The sequence below is a fragment of the Ranitomeya variabilis genome, chromosome 2 (assembly GCF_051348905.1).
Source record: "Ranitomeya variabilis isolate aRanVar5 chromosome 2, aRanVar5.hap1, whole genome shotgun sequence".
Lineage (NCBI taxonomy): Eukaryota > Metazoa > Chordata > Amphibia > Anura > Dendrobatidae > Ranitomeya > Ranitomeya variabilis.
The window spans coordinates 3,354,081-3,369,834 of NC_135233.1; the positions used below are offsets into that span (position 1 = coordinate 3,354,081).

Consider the following 15,754-nt stretch of genomic DNA (forward strand, 5'->3'; position numbering starts at 1 on the left):
AAGGAGCATTAGAGAGCCCGAAAGGCATCACAAGGTATTCAAAATGGCCTTCGGGCGTATTAAATGCAGTTTTCCATTCGTCACCCTGTTTAATACGAACAAGATTATATGCCCCTCGAAGGTCAATCTTAGTAAACCAACTAGCCCCCTTGATCCTAGTAAACAAATCAGAAAGCAAAGGTAAAGGGTATTGGAATTTGACCGTGATCTTATTAAGAAGGCGATAATCAATACAGGGTCTCAAGGAGCCATCCTTCTTGGCAACAATAAAGAATCCCGCTCCCAATGGTGAGGAAGACGGCCGAATATGCCCCTTCTCCAAAGACTCCTTAACATAACTCCGCATGGCGGCATGCTCTGGCACAGACAGATTGAAAAGTCGGCCCTTAGGGAACTTACAGCCAGGAATCAAGTTAATAGCACAATCACAGTCCCTATGTGGAGGAAGGGAACTGGACTTGGGCTCATCAAATACATCCTGGAAATCCGACAAAAACTCAGGAACTTCAGAAGAGGGGGAAGAGGAAATTGACATCAAAGGAACGTCACTATGTACCCCTTGACAACCCCAACTAGTCACAGACATAGATTTTCAATCCAGCACCGGATTATGTCCCTGTAACCATGGAAAACCCAGTACAACAACATCATGCAAATTATGCAACACCAGAAAACGGCAATCTTCCTGATGTTCTGGAGCCATGCACATGGTCAGCTGAGTCCAATACTGAGGTTTATCCTTGGCCAACGGTGTAGCATCAATGCCCCTCAAAGGAATAGGGCTCTGCGAAGGCTGCAAGGAAAAACCACAGCGCCTGGCGAATTCCAAGTCCATCAAGTTCAGGGCAGCGCCTGAATCCACAAATGCCATAACAGAAAAGGACGATAATGAGCAAATCAAGGTCACAGATAAGAGAAATTTAGGCTGTACAGTACTGATGGTTACAGACCTAGCGACCCTCTTAGTACGCTTAGGGCAATCAGAAATAACATGAGCAGAATCACCACAGTAAAAACACAGCCTATTCTGGCATCTGAATCCCTGCCGTTCTGCTCTAGTCAAAATCCTATCACATTGCATAGGCTCAGGACTCTGCTCAGAGGATACTGCCATATGGTGCACAACTTTGCGCTCGCGCAGGCGCCGATCAATCTGAATGGCTAGAGACATAGATTCGCTCAAACCAGCAGGCGTGGGGAACCCCACCATAACATCTTTAAGGGCTTCAGAAAGACCCTTTCTGAAAATTGCTGCCAGAGCATCCTCATTCCATTTAGTGAGCACAGACCATTTTCTAAATTTCTGGCAGTATAATTCTGCCGCTTCTTGACCCTGACACAGGGCCAACAAGGTCTTTTCTGCATGATCCACAGAATTAGGTTCGTCATACAATAATCCGAGCGCTTGAAAAAATGCGTCTACATTAAGCAATGCCGGATCCCCTGATTCAAGGGAGAATGCCCAGTCCTGAGGGTCACCACGCAGCAGAGAGATGACAATTTTAACCTGCTGAATGGAATCACCAGAGGAACGGGGTTTCAAGGCAAAAAACAATTTGCAGTTATTTTTAAAGTTCAAAAACTTGGATCTGTCCCCAAAAAACAAATCAGGGGTTGGAATTCTAGGCTCTAAAGCCGGAGTCTGGACAACATACTCTTGGATACTCTGTACTCTTGCAGCAAGTTGATCCACACGAGAAAACAAACGCTGAACATCCATGCCAGCGCCAAAATCCTGAACCACCCAGAGATTGAGGAAAAAAAAGACAAAACAGACTGCAGAAAAAAAAATGGCTCAGAACTTCCTTTTCCTTCTTTTGAGATGCATTTAATTCATTTGTGGCCAGTTGTACTGTTATGAACTGGTGGTTTAGGAGCAACATGGGACGTGCTCTGGAGGAGGTGGTACCTGTACTGACCGCTGTTCCTGAGCTTAACACAACACTAGAAGTAGCCGTGGGATGTTCCTGTCACTCCCTAGACACCTCGTCACAGCCGGAGGACTAACTACCCCTAAAGATAGAAACAGGAAAGCTATCTTGCCTCAGAGAAAATCCCCAAAGGATAGGACAGCCCCCACAAATATTGACTGTGAGTGGAGAGGGAAATGACATACGCAGAATGAAACCAGGATGTAGCAAATAAGGCCAGTCTAGCTAGATAGAACAGGACAGAATGCTGTGCGGTCAGTATTAAAAACTAGAAAAATCCACCACAGAGTTTACAAAAATCTCCACACCTGACTAAAGGTGTGGAGGGTAAATCTGCTTCCCAGAGCTTCCAGCTAGCTGAATAAATCCATACTGACAAGCTGGACTAGAAAAAACATAAAGTGCAGAAAGATTAAGTCCACAACAAGTGGACTGCAAAAGAACAAAGCAAGGACTTATCTTTGCTGAACTGGTCAGAATATCAGGGAAATCCAAGCAGAGATGTGAATCCAACAAGGAACCATTGACAACTGGCACAGGCTGAAGGATAGAACCAGGCTAAATAGCCGAGCCAGAAAGACAATCAGTGGAAGCAGCTGCTGACTACAAAATCCAAGGAGCAGCAGTACCACTTAAAACCACCGGAGGGAGCCCAAGAGCAGAACCCACAAAAGTGCCACTTACAACCACCGGAGGGAGCCCAAGAGCGGAATTCACAACAACGGGGGTCCTGCAGACGCTGTGTGTGGTATATAGATATACGGGGGTCCTGCAGACGCTGTGTGTGGTGTGTGGATATACGGGGGTCCTGCAGACGCTGTGTGTGTTATGTAGATATACGGGGGTCCTGCAGACGCTGTGTGTGGTATGTGGATATACGGGGGTCCTGCAGACGCTGTGTGTGGTATATAGATATACGGGGGTCCTGCAGACGCTGTGTGTGGTATATAGATATACGGGGGTCCTGCAGACGCTGTGTGTGGTGTGTGGATATACGGGGTTCCTGCAGACGCTGTGTGTTATGTAGATATACGGGGGTCCTGCCGACGCTGTGTGTGGTATGTGGATATACGGGGATCCTGCAGACGCTGTGTGTGGTGTGTGGATATACGGGGGTCCTGCAGACGCTGTTTGTGGTATATAGATATACGGGGGTCCTGCAGACGCTGTGTGTGGTATGTAGATATACGGGGGTCCTGCAGACGCTGTGTGTGGTATGTGGATATACGGGGGTCCTGTATGCAGACGCTGTGTGTGGTATGTGGATATACGGGGGTCCTGTATGCAGACGCTGTGTGTGGTATATAGATATACGGGGGTCCTGCAGACGCTGTGTGGTATATAGATATACAGGGGTCCTGCAGACGCTGTGTGTGGTATGTAGATATACGGGGGTCCTGCAGACGCTGTGTGGTGTGTGGATATACGGGGGTCCTGCAGATGCTATGTGTGGAATATAGATATACGGGGGTCCTGCAGACGGTGTGTGTGGTATGTGGATGTACGGGGGTCCTGCAGACGCTGTGTGTGGTATGTGGATATACGGGGGTCCTGCAGACGCTGTGTGTGGTATATTGATATACGGGGGTCCTGCAGACGCTGTGTGTGGTGTGTAGATATATGGGGGTTCTGCAGACGCTGTGTGTCTCCCACAGGTGAATACCCTGCAGTGTGCCCCCCGGAGAGGTGTCCGGCTCCTCGCTATTCTCAGGACGGCCCCGAGGAGCATTTCCCGGTGAATTCTCAGGTAGGTGGGTGATCGTCTCGCCCACGGGGCCATCAGTCATTGATTCTCTGCTCTTTTCACACTTTTCTTGTGTTTTAGGATGAAGATTTTTTTGACCTTAAAGTTGAGGTTGTAGATGAAGAGGAGGAGAAGGACTTCGTGGCCGAGCAGCAGTGTGAGGAGGGAGCGTCCCCTGGATGCTGCTCCCGTCCGTCCGTGTCCCCTGGATGCTGCTCCCGTCCATCCGTGTCCCCTGGATGCTGCTCCCGTCCGTCCGTGTCCCCTGGATGCTGCTCCCGTCCGTCCGTGTCCCCTGGATGCTGCTCCCGTCCGTCCGTGTCCCCTGGATGCTGCTCCCGTCCGTCCGTGTCCCCTGGATGCTGCTCCCGTCCGTCCGTGTCCCCTGGATGCTGCTCCCGTCCGTCCGTGTCCTCTGGATGCTTCTCCCGTCCGTCCGTGTCCCCTGGATGCTGCTCCCGTCCGTCCGTGTCCCCTGGATGCTGCTCCCGTCCGTCCGTGTCCCTGGCTCTTGTCTCGCTGTCTCCTTTAGGTGGGCTCCATGCAGGAAATCCCCCGGAGGGTGGTCCGGCTCCTTGCTGTCACAAGGTAGAAGAAGCTGAGCCCACACACCGCTATATGGGGCTCATAACTCGTATATTTGGGGGATTCTTTTGTTCTTGTTTCTGCCATATTGTTATTAATTGTTATATATGTGACTTTAGGTTAGAGATCTGACTGATATTAAAGTAAGCGATGAAGAAGAGCAGATGATGGGTGATCAGCCATGTATGAGTGATGTGAAGGAGGAGATTCCAGGAGACGATATTACAGGTGTGTAATAATAACTATATACAGTGATATCACAGGGATGTAATAATGGCTATATACAGTGATGTCACAGGGATGTAATAATGACTATATACAGTGATATCACAGAGGTCCAATAATGACTATATACACTGATGTCATAGGTGTGTAATAATGGCTATATACAGTGATATCACAGGGATGTAATAATGACTATATACAGTTAGGTCCATATATATTTGGACAGAGACAACATTTTTCTAATTTTGGTTACAGACATTACCACAATGAATTTTAAACAAAACAATTCAGATGCAGTTGAAGTTCAGACTTTCAGCTTTCATTTGAGGGTATCCACATTAAAATTGGATGAAGGGTTTAGGAGTTTCAGCTCCTTAACATGTGCCACCCTATTTTTAAAGGGACCATAAGTAATTGGACAATTGACTCCAAGGCTATTTCATGGACAGGTGTGGGCAATCCCTTCGTTATGTCATTCTCAATTAAGCAGATAAAAGGCCTGGAGTTGATTTGAGGTGTGGTGCTGCATTTGGAAGGTTTTGCTGTGAAGTAAACATGCGGTAAAGGAGCTCTCCATGCAGGTGAAACAAGCCATCCTTAAGCTGCGAAAACAGAAAAAACCCATCCGAGAAATTGCTACAATATTAGGAGTGGCAAAATCTACAGTTTGGTCCATCCTGAGAAAGAAAGAAATCACTGGTGAACTCATCAATGCAAAAAGACCTGGGCGCCCATGGAAGACAACAGTGGTGGATGATCGCAGAATAATCTCCATGGTGAAGAGAAACCCCTTCACAACAGCCAACCAAGTGACCAACACTCTCCAGGAGGTCGGCGTATCAATATCCAAATCTACCATAAAGACAAGACTGCATGAAAGTAAATACAGAAGGTTCACTGCACGGTGCAGCCACTCATAAGAATCAAGAATAAAAAGGCTAAAAACATCTAAAAAAGCCGGCACAGTTCTGGAAGAACATTCTTTGGACAGATGAAACCAAGATCAACCTCTACCAGAATGATGGAAAGAGAAAAGTATAGCGAAGGCGCGGTACAGCTCATGATCCAAAGCATCCCACATCATCTGTAAAACATGGCGGAGGCAGTGTGATGGCTTGGGCATGCATGGCTGCCAGTGGCACTGGGTCACTAGTGTTTATTGATGATGTGACACAGGAATGAATTCTGAGGTCTTCAGAGCCGCCATACTGTGTGCTCAGATCCAGCCAAATGCCGCCAAACTGGTTGGTCGTCGTTTCATACTACAGATGGACAATGACCCAAAACATGAAGCCAAAGCAACCCAGGAGTTTATTAAAGCAAAGAAGTGGAATATTCTGGAATGGCCAAGTCAGTCACCTGATCTCAACCAAATTGAGCAGCATTTCACTTGTTAAAGACTAAACTTCAGATAGAAAGGCCCATATACAAACAGCAACTGAAAACCACCGCAGTGAAGGCCTGGGGAGCATCAAAAAGGAGGAAACACAGCGTCTGGTGATGTCCATGAGCTCAAGACTTCAGGCAGTCATTGACAACAAAGGGTTTTCAACCAAGTACTAAAAATGAACATTTTATGTAAAATTATTAAATCTGTCCAATAACTTTTGGTCCCTTTAAAAACAGGGTGGCACATGTTAAGGAGCTGAAACTCCTAAACCCTTCATCCAATTTTAATGTGGATACCCTTAAATGAAAGCTGAAAGTCTGAACTTCAACTGCATCTGAATTGTTTTGTCTAAAATTCATTGTGGTAATGTCTATAACCAAAATGAGAAAAATGTTGTCTCTGTCCAAATATATATGGACCTAACTGTACAGTGATATCACAGAGGTCCAATAATGACTATATACACTGATGTCACAGATGTGTAATAATGACTATATACACTGATGTCACAGGGGTGTAATAATGGCTATATACAGTGATGTCACAGGTGTGTAATAATGACTATACAGTGATATCATAGGGATGTAATAATGACTATATACAGTGATATCACAGGTGTGTAATGACTATATACAGTGATATCATAGGTATGTAATAATGACTATATACAGTGATATCATAGGTATGTAATAATGACTATATACAGTGATATCACATAGGTCCAATAATGATTATATACAGTGATATCACAGAGGTGTAATAATGACTATATACAGTGATATCACATAGGTCCAATAATGACTATATACAGTGATATCACAGGTGTGTAATAATGACTATATACAGTGATATAGGGGTCCAATAATGACTATATACAGTGATATCACAGGGATGTAATAATGACTATATACAGTGATATCACAGGGATGTAATAATGACTATATACAGTGATATTACAGGGGTGTAATAATGACTATATTATTATTATTATTATTATTATTATTTATTTATATAGCACCATTAATTCCATGGTGCTGTACATGAGAAAGGGGTTACATACAGGGTTATAGATAGCGTTTACAGTAAACAGGTTTACAGTGACACACTGTAAGGACCCTGTCCTTGCGGACTTACATTCTATGGGATAGTGGGGAAGAGACAGAAGGTAGGGGTGAGACAGCAGCAGCTCGGGTGGTGGTGAGGCGGCAGAATGGTTATTGCAGGCTGTAGGCTTTCCTGAAGAGATGAGTTTTCAGGTTCCGTCTGAAGGATCTGAGGGTGGTGGATAATCGGATGTGTTGAGGCATGGAATTCCAGAGGATGGGGGATATTCGGGAGAAATCTTGGAGGCGGTTGTGTGGGGAACGAATAAGTGTGGTGGAGAGTAGGAGGTCTTGGGAGGATCGGAGGTTACGTGAGGGAAGGTATTGGGAGATTAGTTCAGAGATATAGGGAACGGACAGGTTGTGGATGGCTTTGTAGATCAGTGTTAGTAGTTTGAACTGGATTCGTTGGGGAATTGGGAGCCAGTGGAGGGATTTGCACAGGGGAGTAGTGAGGAGAGAGGTGGATTAGGCGGGCAGCAGAGTTGAGGACAGACTGGAGTGGTGCAATAGAGTTAGCGGGGAGGCCACAGAGGAGGGTGTTGCAGTAATCGAGGCGGGAGATGATGAGAGCATGCACAAGAGTTTTGGTAGATTGTGGGCTGAGGAAGGAACGGATTCTGGCAATATTTTTGAGTTGGAGGTGACAGGAGGTGGCAAGAGCTTGGATGTGCGGTTTGAAGGACAGGGCAGAGTCAAGAGTTACCCCGAGGCAGCGGATTTCAGGTACGGGAGAGAGCGTGATGCCGTTTACCATAATAGATAGGTCAGGTAAGGGGGATATGTGCGGTGGGGAAAGATGATGAGTTCGGTTTTGTCTACGTTGAGTTTTAGGAAGCGAGAGGTGAAGGAGGATATGGCTGACAGACACTTCGGGATTCTGGACAGCAGGGAGGTGACATCTGGGCCAGAGAGGTAGATCTGAGTGTCGTCTGCATACAGGTGGTACTGGAAGCCATGGGACTTTGAGTTGTCCTAGGCCAAGGGTATAGATGGAAAAAAGTAGGGGTCCTAGGACAGAGCCTTGAGGGATTCCAACAGAGAGAGGGCGGGATGAGGAGGTAGTGTGGGAGTGGGAAACGCTAAATGTGCTGTCGGAAAGGTATGAGGCAATCCAGGACAGGGCGAGGTCTTTGATGCCAAGGGAAGAAAGAATCTGTAGCAGTAGGCAGTGATCGACTGTGTCGAAAGCAGAGGACAGGTCAAGAAGGAGGAGGATGGAGAACTGTCTGTTAGCTTTGGCTGTGACTAGGTCATTAGTAATTTTTGTCAGGGCAGTTTCGGTGGAGTGGTGGGGGCGGAAGCCAGATTGGAGGTTGTCAAGGAGAGAGTTAGATGAGAGGTGGGAAGAAAGTTGACCATGGACATGCTGCTAAAGGAGTTTAGAAGCAAACGGGAGCAGTGATATGGGGCGATAGCTGTGCATAGCAGTTGGGTCAAGGTTAGTTTTTTTGAGGATGGGTGTGATGGTGGCATGTTTGAAGGCAGAGGGGAAGGTACCAGAAGATAGCGATAGGTTAGGGTTACTATATTATATTATATTATTATTATTATTATATTATATTATATACAGTGATATCACAGGGATGTAATAATGACTGTATACACTGATGTCACAGGCGTGTAATAATGACTATATACAGTGATATTACAGGGAGGTAATAATGACTATATACAGTGATATCACACGGGTGTAATAATGACTATATACAGTGATATTACAGGGATGTAATAATGACTATATACACTGATGTCACAGGTGTGTAATAATGACTATATACAGTGATCTCACAAGGGTGTAATAATGACTATATACAGTGATATCACAAGGGTGTAATAATGGCTATATACAGTGATATCACACGGGTGTAATAATGACTATATACAGTGATATTACAGGGATGTAATAATTACTATATACAGTGATATCACAGGGGTGTAATACTGGCTATATACAGTGATATCACACGGGTGTAATAATGACTATATACAGTGATATTACAGGGATGTAATTACTATATACAGTGATATCACGGGTGTAATACTGGCTATATACAGTGATATCACACGGGTGTAATAATGACTATATACAGTGATATTACAGGGATGTAATAATGACTATATACAGTGATATCACAGGGATGTAATAATGACTATATCTAGTGATATCACAGCGATGTGAGAGGCTATATACAGTGATGTCAGTGATGTAATAATGACTATATACAGTGATATCACAGGGATGTAATGACTATATACAGTGTTAACACGGGTGTAATAATGGCTATATACAGTGATGTCACAGGGGTGTAATGACTAGATACAGTGTTGACACGGGTGTAATAATGGCTATGTACAGGGATGTCACGGATGTAATAATGGCTATATAGTGATATCACAGGCGTGTAATAATGGCTATACAGTGATATCACTGGGATGTAATAATGGCTATATACAGTGATATCACTGGGATGTAATAATGGCTATATACAGTGATATCACTGGGATGTAATAATGACTATATACAGTGATATCACGGATGTAATGACTATATACAGTGATATTGCAGGGGTGTAATAATGGCTATATAGTGATATCACAGGGGTGTAATAATGGCTATACAGTGATATCACTGGGATGTAATAATGGCTATATACAGTGATATCACTGGGATGTAATAATGGCTATATACAGTGATATCACTGGGATGTAATAATGGCTATACAGTGATATCACTGGGATGTAATAATGACTATATACAGTGATATCACTGGGATGTCATAATGGCTATATACAGTGATATCACTGGGATGTCATAATGACTATATACAGTGATATCACTGGGATGTAATAATGGCTATATACAGTGATATCACTGGGATGTAATAATGGCTATACAGTGATATCACTGGGGTGTAATAATGGCTATATACAGTGATATCACTGGGATGTCATAATGGCTATATACAGTGATATCACTGGGATGTCATAATGACTATATACAGTGATATCACTGGGATGTAATAATGGCTATATACAGTGATATCACTGGGGTGTAATAATGACTATATACAGTGATATCACTGGGATGTCATAATGACTATATACAGTGATATCACTGGGATGTAATAATGGCTATATACAGTGATATCACTGGGATGTAATAATGGCTATATACAGTGATATCACTGGGATGTAATAATGGCTATATACAGTGATATCACTGGGATGTAATAATGGCTATATACAGTGATATCACTGGGATGTAATAATGGCTATATACAGTGATATCACAGGGGTGTAATAATGACTATATACAGTGATATCACTGGGATGTAATAATGGCTATATACAGTGATATCACAGGGGTGTAATAATGGCTATATACAGTGATATCACTGGGATGTAATAATGGCTATATACAGTGATATCACTGGGGTGTAATAATGGCTATATACAGTGATATCACTGGGATGTCATAATGGCTATATACAGTGATATCACTGGGATGTAATAATGGCTATATACAGTGATATCACAGGGGTGTAATAATGGCTATATACAGTGATATCACTGGGATGTAATAATGGCTATATACAGTGATATCACTGGGGTGTAATAATGGCTATATACAGTGATATCACTGGGATGTCATAATGGCTATATACAGTGATATCACTGGGATGTAATAATGGCTATATACAGTGATATCACTGGGATGTAATAATGGCTATATACAGTGATATCACTGGGATGTCATAATGGCTATATACAGTGATATCACTGGGATGTCATAATGACTATATACAGTGATATCACTGGGATGTAATAATGGCTATATACAGTGATATCACTGGGGTGTAATAATGGCTATATACAGTGATATCACTGGGATGTCATAATGGCTATATACAGTGATATCACTGGGATGTAATAATGGCTATATACAGTGATATCACTGGGATGTAATAATGGCTATATACAGTGATATCACTGGGATGTAATAATGGCTATATACAGTGATATCACAGGGGTGTAATAATGACTATATACAGTGATATCACTGGGATGTAATAATGGCTATATACAGTGATATCACAGGGGTGTAATAATGGCTATATACAGTGATATCACTGGGATGTAATAATGGCTATATACAGTGATATCACTGGGGTGTAATAATGGCTATATACAGTGATATCACTGGGATGTCATAATGGCTATATACAGTGATATCACTGGGATGTAATAATGGCTATATACAGTGATATCACAGGGGTGTAATAATGGCTATATACAGTGATATCACTGGGATGTAATAATGGCTATATACAGTGATATCACTGGGGTGTAATAATGGCTATATACAGTGATATCACTGGGATGTCATAATGGCTATATACAGTGATATCACTGGGATGTAATAATGGCTATATACAGTGATATCACTGGGATGTAATAATGGCTATATACAGTGATATCACTGGGATGTCATAATGGCTATATACAGTGATATCACTGGGATGTCATAATGACTATATACAGTGATATCACTGGGATGTAATAATGGCTATATACAGTGATATCACTGGGGTGTAATAATGGCTATATACAGTGATATCACTGGGATGTCATAATGGCTATATACAGTGATATCACTGGGATGTAATAATGGCTATATACAGTGATATCACTGGGATGTAATAATGGCTATATACAGTGATATCACTGGGATGTAATAATGGCTATATACAGTGATATCACAGGGGTGTAATAATGACTATATACAGTGATATCACTGGGATGTCATAATGACTATATACAATGGCTATACATAGCAGCACATCGGTAATCGGGGCCAGTTGGACTTCAGAGACTGCCTCTCCTCTATACACATACTAATCCCAACTGCACGAAGCACAGTGGGAGAATCCTGTAGATTGGCGCGCTGGCCGGCCACTGTCCATCCACCACTGTGCCGTAGTAAATGCCATCATCAGGCCTTGTCCGATCTCTATTGGCTTCTGGGCCCAATAATCACTTCTGTTCCATCTTGTCTTCTGTGGCTTCCCACAGCCATTTGTGCGATATGCTCCTGGCGAGGTAATATTTGATGCTGATGAGACAGTCACAATCCCCAGCCTGGTTTTTGGGATCCATACATCTGCAAAGTGCTGGAGCGGGGTTTTGTCTTTGTATTGTCAGGTGACATCAAGCCCACAGCTTAGTAATGAAGAAGCGTCTATAAGACACCTATCCATTGCTAATCCTATAGTTACATGTTAAATAAAGACACAGCCAGAATAAAGTCTCTTATTTGAAATAAGACTAAACACAATTTTCCATTTTTATTTAAAAATAACAAACACAGTTATACTCACCTAACGCCTATTCCACCGAAGTCCTCGTCTCCTGTAATAAAACAAAATTAAAAAACAACCATATCCCTCATCTGTCAGTTGTTCTGTTCCATGCCGTAATCCATGTTTGGGGATAGTTAGTATTTAACCTGGACGGTGCCAAGATGCAACCGTCCAGACTGAGAACTGCTGGTGAATGAGCTGCTGTGTGTGCAGCTTCAGTGACCAGTGGTGACGTCATAGAGGTTACCTCCGGTCACTGAGGCTGCATTCCCAGCCGGGCTGAGCTGCAATGAGATCCCCACTAGCTCACGGATCTCACTGTAATCGCACCAACCCGAAGAAAGTCGCCTAAACACTTATACTGCATGAGGAACGGCTAACTGACCTGTGATCCGTTGGTGTCCGTGTTTTTAGGATTGTATAAAAGTGCCATCGACCACAGTTTTGTGCACTTCTGAAAAGAAGGACACTGCAGAAGAGAGGCCAGACAGAGTCCAGAGTAACTCTGCTGCCTAACTATAGTGAATGGATCCCTCAAGGGTTTCATCTGAATCACGTCACTCAGAGATTTAGATGGAAACCCCAAAGTAAGTGCTCAGCGTAGAGCGCAGGATAACTGTGATCCCAAATGTGTAAAATGTTCATAATAAAAGCAAGTCCTCAATGGGGTCCGTCATCTGTTAATGGAAATATCGGGGGCTTCCACATTACTGGTAGCACAAAGGCTCTGGAAAAGTGAAGTGGCTCCTCACCCACCAAAAGAAATTCAGCAAATTCTGTCTCTCAAATCCAAATGCCCCATTCCCTTCTGAGCCCCGCAGTGTACCTAAACCACATATTGCGTTCACGTTTGGCATTTGTGAAGCGATGAGAGCCCGCCTAACTTAAGGGTGCATGCCTCCAGAAGCATGAGCTGGGCATAATGTACTGGTCACTACAATGTACTGGTCACTACAGCGTACCGGTCACTACAACGTACCGGTCACTACAGCGTACTGGTCACTACAATGTACTGGTCACTACAGCGTACTGGTCACTACAACGTACTGGTCACTACAACGTACTGGTCACTACAGCGTACTGGTCACTACAGCGTACTGGTCACTACAGCGTACTGGTCACTACAATGTACTGGTCACTACAGCGTACTGGTCACTACAACGTACTGGTCACTACAATGTACTGGTCACTACAGCGTACTGGTCACTACAACGTACTGGTCACTACAACGTACTGGTCACTACAACGTACTGGTCACTACAATGTACTGGTCACTACAGCGTACTGGTCACTACAGCGTACTGGTCACTACAGCGTACTGGTCACTACAGCGTACGGGTCACTACAGCGTACTGGTCACTACAACGTACTGGTCACTACAACGTACTGGTCACTACAACGTACTGGTCACTACAGCGTACTGGTCACTACAACGTACTGGTCACTACAACGTACTGGTCACTACAACGTACTGGTCACTACAACGTACTGGTCACTACAACGTACTGGTCACTACAACGTACTGGTCACTACAACGTACTGGTCACTACAACGGCAGTTTGCAATTTTCACTCTGCAACATTCATTGCTGCTTGTTTCTGGAAAACACCCATGCAGTCAAAATTGTCACCACACCTGAAGATAAATTCCCCAAGGGGTATAGTTTCCAAAATGGGGACACTTTAGGGAGGATTCTGCTTTTCTAGCAGTTAAGGGCTCTGTATATGGAGTCCGCAAACTCTTCTAGGAAAACCTGCGCTCCAGGAGGCAAATAGCGCTCCATCCCTCCCGAGTCTCACCATATGGCTAAGGCTAGTTTCACACTGCGGATGGCAGCCTTCTTCCTCCGTTAAGCTGCATTGAACGCAACATGTTGCGTCGGCGCAGCATCAAAACGACGCATGCGGAGGCATCCACATACATCCGCATGGCCTGCGTACCCAATGTTAAAGGTACGCAGGACGCATGCAGACGTAGGCGGAGCTGAAGGAAGAGGCGTGGCAGTGGGTGGGGCTTAGCCGAGGAATTATGTAATATTACTTTCAGGGGTGGTATCATTTCTGTCCAGGCCGATTTTCATGAGTTTTATCTTATTAATTCTGTGGAAGCATGGTGGAAAAGCAATGTCTGACTTTCATCTGTTCATTTTCATAGATCTTTTATTTATTATTACTATTGTCAGATTCAAGTTATTTCTGTGACCATTGTGGGTTTTTCTGTCATTAAACGAGGGGGACCAACAATTTTGACCACTTGTGTATAATTCCAGAGATTCCCTATTGAACGATTAACAGATCTCCCCAGCAATAAAAAACCAGAGCAATAATACCTGGACCAAGGACTAGCAGCAGTCACCGCAGTCTCCCACTGTACAGGGCGGGGTAGATCCCAACCTGAGTGTTAGGTGCCAGGATTCTCCCGCTGTACGGGGTGGGGTAGATCCCAACCTGAGTGTTAGGTGCCAGGATCTCCCGCTGTACGGGGTGGGGTAGATCCCAACCTGAGTGTTAGGTGCCAGGATTCTCCCACTGTACGGGGCGGGGCAGATCCCAACCTGAGTATTAGGTGCCAGGATTCTCCCGCTGTACGGGGCAGGGTAGATCCCAACCTGAGTATTAGGTGCCAGGATTCTCCCGCTGTACGGGGCAGGGTAGATCCCAACCTGAGTATTAGGTGCCAGGATTCTCCCGCTGTACGGGGTGGGGTAGATCCCAACCTGAGTGTTAGGTGCCAGGATTCTCCCGCTGCATGGGGTAGATCCCAACCTGAGTGTTAGGTGCCAGGATTCTCCCGCTGTACGGGGTAGATCTCAAGCCTTGTCTGCCTCTGCGGTCTCCCATTCTGCTGCAAGGTCCTGTGTGACTGGACTTGAAGAGGAAGGTATAAAAGGTTTCCTGGAGCGCTAAGATCATTTGTCTTGTGTGTTGGTGGATATGTTGCGGCTCTGTGTGTGCCGCTTCTAGCCCAGCGGTGGTGTCTAGGCAGGCAGTGTAGGGTGGGAGCTCCTGCTTGGCTTAGCACCTGACTCCGGGCGGCTCAACCACCAGCTCCGAGTTCCCTGGGGGCAGCTCTAGGGACCCCAACTAGCGTCCTTCCTGCTTTACTCCTGTGCCGTCTAGCGGTAAAGCTCCGGTGCTTTCTTCTCAGTACCGCTCTGTGGTGTAACCGATCCGGTACTTGGCGCTCTGTTCACACTGCGTGTCTTATAGTGTGAGCTCACTAGCTGCGGTCTTCCATCACCGCACGATGGACCCCGGGTTGTGATCGCACTTTTGTGATCTTCATTTATATTTAGTGCAATCCGCCAACCCGAACACTGAGGCATACAGTTTTACAAAGGAGGTCACTTTTGTGGGTTTTTTGACATAGGCCCCTAAAAGTCAACGTGAATGTAAATAAATAATAAGTCACTG

The 15,754-nt window shown here is 44.6% G+C and overlaps 1 protein-coding gene across 9 annotated transcripts in view; it reads left to right on the top strand.

Moving 5' to 3' along the window:
• Positions 1–15,754, top strand: part of LOC143804107 (uncharacterized) — a 188,447-nt gene that overhangs the window by 169,334 nt on the left and 3,359 nt on the right. For 8 of the 9 annotated variants that reach the window (XM_077281851.1, XM_077281849.1, XM_077281853.1 and 5 more), the window contains 3 exons: positions 3,587–3,678; positions 3,757–4,263; positions 4,380–4,488. In XM_077281851.1, the coding sequence (XP_077137966.1) occupies positions 3,587–3,678; positions 3,757–4,263; positions 4,380–4,488 (708 nt within the window). The remainder of the gene's footprint in view (positions 1–3,586; positions 3,679–3,756; positions 4,264–4,379; positions 4,489–15,754) is intronic. The other variant, XM_077281855.1, reaches the window with a different exon arrangement.